The sequence below is a fragment of the Salvia hispanica genome, chromosome 2 (genome assembly GCF_029641045.1).
Source record: "Salvia hispanica isolate PSC_SH4W2 chromosome 2, Shi_PSC_v1, whole genome shotgun sequence".
In the NCBI taxonomy this organism is placed as follows: Eukaryota; Viridiplantae; Streptophyta; class Magnoliopsida; order Lamiales; family Lamiaceae; genus Salvia; species Salvia hispanica.
This window is the reverse complement of record NC_142693.1, coordinates 35,885,031-35,894,154: the sequence shown is the minus strand read 5'-3', so window position 1 is coordinate 35,894,154 and position 9,124 is coordinate 35,885,031. Positions and strand designations below refer to the sequence as shown.

The window sequence follows — 9,124 nt, the reverse complement described above, 5'->3', positions numbered from 1 at the left end:
AAACTAATATATACAAGTGAGACTCGTATTCCGCTAACTTTCTTCCACCACTTTTCTTAACATTTCTTAAAACCCGTGCCAGATAGGAATGAGACTCTTATTCATGGACGGAGGGAGTATCCACATTTGCTACTTCATTTAGTACTACAAACATATCTCAACGTGTCATAATATTAAAATAAATTGATATAAACAAATATAAATAAAAGATTAAAAACAAAAAAAAAGGCAAATAAGTCCACCACGTAATAAGACTAGTTTTGAAATCAATTGTTTCTCATACATCAGTCTGCAGCTGAATGCCTGACTTTAGACAGTCATCAGATATACACATTGAATTTTCTTGGATTTTGTTTTTTTTATTTAAGCATTTCAATTATGTAATTACTTCATCTAACCAAGAGCACATATGTGTTGACGAGTAGTGATTGCAGAAAGCCATACATTAATAAGCCATTAAATTTTGCTACACTGCCCATAGATTCTCACCAGTTTATGTTCCCAGTTCTTTTTCTTACATTTGCAGAGAGAGAATAGGCCATTGAAGCATAAACTTGGGACCAGTTTTTCATCTTTTTATCGTCACATTTTACACTTCTATTCCCTTTACTTTGTTCAAGAAATTGTTCTCTTAGCTATCTACAAAGTTCTTTCCCTCTTTCTGTTTATATAGTTTAACATTTTCTTGAAGTAATTACACTATTACAGCTCTTTTCCATATCTTCCCCTGAATTCATGTTCATGTCTTCTTCATTTCACTATTAGCAGAAAACAAAGGTATGCTGCAAACTCTCACGTCAACAGTTCTCTTGATACTTATGTTTCTGTGTTGCTTATAAAGTTGCAGTCTTTACATCATTTAAGCTTCTTTTTCGACGTTTCATAAATGATTTTTTCATAAAGTTTCAATCTTTTTTTCAACTGAGTATTTAACTTGATGTTTGCAGAGAGAGATAAGGAATGGCAGCAAAGCTAGATGAACCGGCGCCACACCCGCCTAAAGATCAGCTTCCAAATGTTGCATACTGCATCACCAGCCCTCCTCCATGGCGTCAGTATTTTCATGTCTTATCCTAATTAATTCACCTTTTTAGTGTATTCTGTTTTCTCTTTGAGATTGTGTCTTTCTAGGGTCAATCCTCTCTCTGATTGTGCATATCGGTAGTGTTCTGTTTCTTTCTGTTCTTCACAAAGTTTTGATCTTTTTCAAATTTTGAACTCTTATAACAAAATCTAGCAGTTTGATGTATGCATTGATATGATAAAAAAGATCCCACTTGTTCATTTCGGGTCATTAGCTTCACATGCTCCTGAATACTGAATTTTACGGCTGCTCAGTTTTATTCAGATCAATGAATACTGTGTTTGCACGATTGGTTTTGCAGCTGAGGCTATCCTTCTTGGTTTTCAACATTATTTGGTGGTGCTTGGCACGACTGTCCTCATACCCACTGCATTGGTTCCTCAAATGGGAGGAGGAAACGTGAGGCGAAACACAGTTTTTGAATCCGAGTATTGCTTTCTAAATGGTACCTTCCTTCATTAGTATCATCTGCTTGCATTTATGCAGGAGGAGAAAGCAAAAGTCATTCAAACTCTGCTGTTTGTTGCTGGGCTCAACACCCTCCTGCAAACATGGTTTGGAACTCGGTTACCTGCTGTAATCGGAGGCTCATACACCTTCGTCGCGCCCACAATCTCAATCATCCTATCTGGTAGATGGGATGATCCAGATCCTATCATGGTTTCTGCTTTTTGTCCTACTTTTAGTTTAAATTTTGAATTTTTATTAGACAGCTTTAGCCAAAAACGCGCAAACATCTCTCGTTTAACTTCAATTTTTTGTTTTACCTTCATAATTCTGATACATGTTTTAACTGCAAATATGTGCAGAGGTTCAAAAAAATAATGAGAGCTACACAAGGCGCGCTTATTGTTGCCTCGACCATTCAGATAGTGATCGGATTCAGTGGTCTCTGGCGTAACGTTGTGAGGTAAATCTACGTAACATAGCAGGCTCTGATTTACAGTCAACTTTTGATAGTATTGATATAAGCTATAAAACTTGGTTATGCATTACTGTTATGTCAGGTTTCTTAGTCCAATTTCAGTTGTTCCTTTGGTTGCTCTTTCTGGTTTTGGGCTCTATGAACTCGGTTTTCCCGGGGTACGTGCAAGCTTACTCGCCTCCTTATCTGTATATTATGAACCATTGTAACTTGATCTCTCTTCCCTTGCTTGTTCAGGTTGCCAAATGTATTGAAATCGGGTTGCCTGAGCTCATTCTTTTGGTTTTCTGTGGTCAGGTATAGCCTGAACTGGTTTCCAATTTCATTTCTTTTACTTTCATAAGACTAATCCCACTGCATAATGTTTACTGCAGTATCTACCACAACTGATTAAACCAGGAAAGCATATATTCGAACGCTTTGCAGTTCTTATTACTGTGTCAATTGTGTGGATTTACGCACACATTCTCACGGTTGGTGGTGCCTACGACGGGGCATCACCAAAGACTCAAGCAAGCTGTAGAACTGATCATTCTGGACTCATCAATGCTGCTCCATGGCATGTTCAAAATTTCTGCTTATTGGTGAATGCCACCATATCTACAGATATAACCACGAAGCTTTACTGATAAACGAGCTTGATTCATGCAGGATAAGAGTCCCGTATCCCTTTCAATGGGGAGCACCATCATTTGATGCTGGTGAATGCTTCGCTATGATGATGGCTGCATTCGTTGCTCTTGTTGAGGTCTGTTTTCACTTTGTCCTATGCTGTCTTTCGTTCCTTGAATTATCCGAAGTTTGTTCATATTTTCTGTACATTGCTTTTTGTGGCAAGCGTAGGCCACCGGTGGCTTCATTGGCCTGTCTAGATATGCTAGTGCAACCCCATTGCCACCGTCCATTCTCAGCCGAGGCATAGGCTGGCAGGGCGTTGCTACCTTGCTGTCTGGTCTATTTGGAACCGGAAACGGATCATCAGTATCCATGTAAAAACACAACTAAAAGCTTCTTATCTCATATAAACAAGACAATGCTCATCATTTCAGCATATAATACTACTAAAACTTGTCTTGGCTTTCTTGTAGTGAAAATGCAGGCCTTATAGCTGCGACTCGCGTTGGCAGTCGAAGGACGGTGCAGATATCTGCTGGATTCATGCTTTTCTTCTCTGTTCTAGGTAGCCTTTCTTCCCATATCTTTGATTTCTTCTACTCAGATTAGTCTCTTTAACACAACATGTATCATTTGCAGGCAAATTTGGAGCAGTTTTTGCTTCAATCCCAATGCCTATTGTGGCTGCTTTCTACTGTGTCTTCTTTGGCTATTTAGGTAAGCATTTTCCTAATATCTTATTTTCATACATAACTTAAATATAACATTTTTATTACAACTCAAAAACAGGTGTTGGTGGCCTAGCTTTCCTCCAATTCTGCCAGCTAAACAGCTTCAGAAACAAGTTCATATTAGCAGTTCCCACTTTTCTAGGCTTGTCTGTGGCTCAATACTTCAATGAGTACACGGCTATCAAAGGATACGGTCCCACACACACGTCGGGGAGATGGGTACGTGCAGCCACTACTCTTTCGTTAATATGATCAAGATCGAGAGTAGTGATGCTCTGTCTCTTGACTGATTGAGTGATTGTTTCGTGGCAGTTCAACGACATGGTGAACGTGCCCTTCGCCTCCAAGGTGTTTGTGGCGGGCGTGCTGGCTTTCCTCTTCGACAACACGTTAGACAAGAAGGATCCCCAGATAAAGAAGGACAGAGGCAAGCATTGGTGGGTTAAGTTCAAGGATTTCAAGACTGATAATAGGAGTGAGGAGTTCTATGCCCTTCCTTTCAATCTCAACAAATATTTCCCATCTGTTTGAGTAATCTATTGCTTATTGGTGAAGCTTTTTAACCATTGTTTGTTTTGAAATGTTTCATTTTGGTGTGTGAAAATAGAGGGTATAAATAGCCTGTCCCATTTTCTTGTTGTTGCCTGTGAACTTAATTTGCTCATTGAGCTTTGATTTCATTAATAATCACTATAAGTTTTCATTAGAGGGTATAAATGGCCTGTCCCATTTTCAGTTTGAAATTAAATTCAACTGAAATTTTGTTTGAGAAGCCCAAATTATGATGGGTTGGAGAATAATAATGTAAAAGATTTGTGCTTTTCTAAGTAATGGGCTTCATTTCTCATCAAAAAAAGTATTGACTATACACAAAACCACTATATTCTAGCAAAAATTTGAAAATTTGAATTTATAAATCTTAAAATAGGTGTAATGTGTAGAAAATAAAATTTTAGAATAATATACTAGTCTTTCCAGGGGTTATTCGGTTTGCAAGTTTAAATATCAGGATTAATTAAAATATATGAGTATTGTGTTTGATTCATAGGATAACTCTCACAGCTTAATCTTAGATGAATAATCATGTGATGATTAGTCATAGTTATCCCCTCCAATTAAAATAATCTCATAACTTTACTCCTAGATGAATTATCCATGATAATTAGTTATGACAATCGAACGACACCTTATTAGATTATCAAAATAGAGTATTTATTACGCTAGCTCTAGATAGATCAAGTGGTAGTAGTATTTTTTTTATTGAAGTATAAATTTCAAATTGATAAGTTTCAGCAAACTTTTATGTGTGGATATTTTTTTTGTAACACTATCTATCACATTAAAAGAAAATAAAAAAATCAAATCAAGTACAGAAAATCATATGATTATTAGGAGGTAGGTTAGAATATATGTTGACCACAAATATTGTCTTCAACCACTTAAATTTGCGAAAAAGAAAAGAAGATATTTTGGATGTCACATACAAAGTACAAAATTTATTTAGAATATATCTTTAGACAAAGGAAAAAAAAAGTTTGATTATCAGTGTCACACCCAAGCCGATTTATGCCGAAAGTGAGCAACGATAGTATAATAAAACTTTTAGTAATTCAGATGCAAATTAAAGACAGGCAAATGAAAACATCCCTAAAAAAAGCTTATATCTTTCCAGTAATGGTATGTTTGAAGATCCAATGTACATTGTATCAAAGTTCAACACCAAGCATGAAATTTATGATCATGTGAAATGAAAGTATGAAACATCCAGGCTTTCGTTTGTCTTAAACACTTTTTTATGTATATTTTATTTTTGGGTGGCTAACCACTTGTATTATTGCATGAGGCCTAAATTATTAGACTATTGTCTACTTATATCCGATAAAGTTACATATATTGGCACCACATATTATATTTTGAAAGTATTTATTTTCATAGTAGTATTATTTAATTTTAATATCCCGCCCCCAGTTAAAAATTACAATTATTATTATTTTAATATAATTGTAATGGAATTAATTATTACTAGTAGTTACATTCTCCTTAACATATAAGAACACAGTGAAGAAGTTTTGCAGCTTTGTCTCTGAAATTAGAAACCATTAAAGCCAAAAGTGGTGCATGCACTGATTCAAGATTTTTTTGCTTTCAAAAGCACCACTGCAATCTAATTTTAAATCATTAAGAAGATTTCTTGACCAAATTGTTGTGATATTAAATTGAGTTTTAATCATAAAAATGTGGACCACTATGAATTGTCATTCGTCTGATCTGAAGACACAGACCTCACAAATTAATTGAGCAAAAATAAAATAAATTATTGCCATTTATTTTGTTTTCATTTGGAAATGAAACCACTTTGATCCACTCCTCTTTGTTTGCAGCTTCCAAGCTCCCAACCACCAATAATATCACTTTTACATCTGATAATTTTAGGAATTATTTATAATCACAATGTGATTTCGATGAAGTTTGTATGATCACAAGGTATTCAATATTTTTGCAATATAAACTTGTCTATAACTTTTGTTGCAGGCAGATCAAGTATTTAGCTGATCATAAAAACTTTAAAATTTTAATGTGTCTTTTGTAATATCATGAATTATAGTAAGCTCTAACTTAATTAGTGATATTTGTCACGTTGTAAGGTTAAGAGATTAGAATTCAATCTCTAAAATATATTCTCCCACCTCAACTGACAAAAATTAAAAAACAAGCAAATAAAAGAAATTTAAATATTTGTTGAAAATTATTAAATGACTGAGGTCAGGTGTGTGACATGAAGCTGAAATAGTATAAATTAAATATATAATCGGACCAGATTCGTGTAATGGGCATCACATTAATGTTAGCGAATTGAAGTAGGTATACATATATAAATTTTGCAAATAATATTCATTAATTATATCATAAACAAGAAACTTTCTTCACCAAAATAAGATTCTTTACACCAAACAACTTGACATCTTCGCTTAATTGATTTCACTAAAAAACAAAAGTACTGAACCGTACCATAACTAATTAAAAATTATTTGGAGATAACATTTATAAACTTGTTATTATTTCTTCTAGTAATATCTACAGTTTACATATATGGCACATGTATTCTGAATTTTGAAATAGTTTTGGACCAGTGATTAATTCCATTTTTTGATTATAAATGTAAATGAACTTGATTTACATTCGGTCCTACAACGGGCTTGTAATTGTTGAAATTGTAGATTATATTTATTCTAACATTCTTTTTTATAAATTCGATGTTCATATCTTGCTATTGCTTTGAAATATTAATATTTTTATATAGGTCACGGTTTATGATTGGACTCTTCATTATTAGTACTGTAAAATGTTTTAGATACATTTATTTAATTTTTTATCGCATAAAATGGTCGGACTACTATTTTTATTTTAGATCTCCTATATACTATAGCATTTTAATTAAATAATCAATTTTAATAATAGTATTAAAATTATCATAAATTGTGATGGCGATGGTACAACTATAAAATCATTAATTCAGTCAAGCTTATAGGATGATTGTAAAGTTAGAATGACTTGCGAAAAATAATTTTTATTTTGTGTATCTTAAAGGAAAGGAAACATCAATTTTGTAATGAAAGATGCGCATACAATTTGAATATAACTATAAGCATGTTGATTCATAGGTCGTATTCACAATAATTCAATATAATTCCTCTAATATGAGTAGGGCTGGGGAAAAATACCGAAATACCGAAAAACCGGTCTTATCGTACCGAAAATATATCGAAAATACCGAATTTTTGGTATACCGTGACTTTCGGTATGGTATGATACCTTACCAAAAGATTGCGGTAAGGTAACGATATGAATTTTCAAATACCGCAGTATACCGCTGCATACCGAAATTCGGTATATACCGTAAACTAAGGTATATACCGTAAATTAAGGTATATACCACAATAATATAAACACAATTGTATATAAAATATATTTTATATATTTTTAAATTATAAATCTATCGTGAAATATAAATATAATTATGAATAAATTATATTTAATTTATTTTTAAAATTATAAATAATATTTTAAAAACTCTAATTTTCTATTTTAATTGATGTTGAAAGTCAGGTATACCGCAAAAATAAGGTATACCGAACTTCGGTACGGTATACCGAAAATGAGGTACGGTATCGGTATGGAAATTTGTCATACCGAATATAAGGTATACCGAAGTTCGGTATACCGAAAACTTTGGTAAGGTAAAGGTATGACTTTTTCGCATACCGTATTTACGGTAAGGTATACGGTATGGTGGTTTCGGTAAGGTATACCTTACCTACCCACCCCTAAATATGAGTCTATGTATATAGAGTAGGGGTAGCTATTGATGATAAAAACCATTTAATTGTTTGATTAAACCATTCATTTCAATTTATTGCATCTTCATTGGTGTTGACCACACTTGGCGCAAAAATAAAGAAAGAAATTAATTTTATTGATGGTTGATTTATACAGGTTTGGACGCATGGGCAAATAGAGCTATGTATGTATCATGATTAAGATCACGTCACCCTCAAAATTGATTTCTTTTTTATTTCCTAAAAATAACAATAAATAATTTAATCTGAACCTCAAAAATCTAGTCAAACTGTCAAACATAGGTCATGCACAATTATTAGAAGCAAGGAGTGCTGCATTACACATCAATGGGTGGTGGTGCATGAGCAATAATTAGTGTCTTACTAGAGGTGACTGAAATCTATAAACATGAATATCCAAAATCCAATTAATTATAAAAATAAAACAAATTTCAAGAAGAAGAATAAGAGGAAGAAGAGAAGAGAAGAGAAAGTAAAAGGGGCATTCCTTTAAGTAAAAAAAAATTGTAGACAGAGAGTGGGGTTAGCTAGTTTGTGTTCCATGTTTGGGAAACAAGATTAAGATGAAAAGTCAGGAAACGAAGAAGGATTGTTAGTAGTAATATTTTGGAAATGGGTAATCTTGAAAATGGCAGGAAATGTTTGATAAAGGAGGAAGTGGGCATGGACAAAACCTGCACATTTTTTTAATTTTTAATGTTGCTGGTGAGGCATCGATGGTGCAATGTAATCCCACAAAGATAAAACCAAAAACTTCACATGCGACATCCACTTATTGTTGCTTTTCTTTGTTGGATCTATTGCTTTTGCATGCCACACAAAGATAGATATATATATATATATATATATATATATATATATGTTCTAAAATTTCTCCGTCCAAGAATATTGTTGAGATTATCTTCTTTGAAAGTATAGTACTTAATTTATTCCAAATGCAAGACATTGAGTGAACAAGGGAATTAGGGGCTATATATATACAAAAATTATTTGAGTTTCAAGAAAAAATCACAGGCGCTTCTTGATGTTGCTTGCTATGGGAATGATTTTTTAGAGGGACGAGGCGCGGTGTGTTTGGCGTTGGAATGAAGATAAGATCGAGACAAGAATCGAGACAGAATTAATCTAAGGAAAAAAGAAGAAGAAATCAATATAGATTTATTGAAAATGGGGAGAAACAATTTTTTTTATTACATAATTTAAATAAAATCAAATAAATTGCTACTACTAGTAATTTTTTATGATTTGAAAGAAAGAGAAGTGTCCCTCTCGAGCCTTGGGGCGCTCAACCACGCTCGCACTCCACTTAGATATTGATCATCAAACCATGTGGGATTTGCACTCAATTCACCAAAAACTAGTATAAATTTAATAATCTATAAATAACAAACAAATTGATAATGCTCTATTA

General features: G+C 33.3%; 1 protein-coding gene across 1 annotated transcript; it reads left to right on the top strand.

The window, feature by feature from the left end:
- Positions 1 to 529: 529 nt before the first annotated feature.
- On the top strand, positions 530 to 4,061 carry LOC125198431 (nucleobase-ascorbate transporter 6-like). The gene is made up of 14 exons (XM_048096799.2): positions 530 to 777; positions 948 to 1,051; positions 1,386 to 1,483; positions 1,571 to 1,744; positions 1,894 to 1,994; positions 2,092 to 2,167; positions 2,247 to 2,306; positions 2,384 to 2,568; positions 2,661 to 2,757; positions 2,853 to 2,998; positions 3,098 to 3,189; positions 3,264 to 3,341; positions 3,414 to 3,574; positions 3,668 to 4,061. The coding sequence occupies exons 2-14, from the start codon at positions 961 to 963 to the stop codon at positions 3,884 to 3,886; spliced, it is 1,578 nt and encodes a 525-aa protein (XP_047952756.1). The 5' UTR covers positions 530 to 777; positions 948 to 960; the 3' UTR covers positions 3,887 to 4,061.
- Positions 4,062 to 9,124: the final 5,063 nt, after the last annotated feature.

Coding starts and splice junctions, on each gene's coding strand:
- LOC125198431 (XM_048096799.2), top strand. CDS start 961: ATGGCAGCAAAGCTAGATGAACCGGCGCCACACCCGCCTAAAGATCAG. Junction 2,307..2,383: donor TTTTGGTTTTCTGTGGTCAG/GTATAGCCTGAA, acceptor TGTTTACTGCAG/TATCTACCACAACTGATTAA. Junction 2,569..2,660: donor CTCATCAATGCTGCTCCATG/GCATGTTCAAAA, acceptor TGATTCATGCAG/GATAAGAGTCCCGTATCCCT.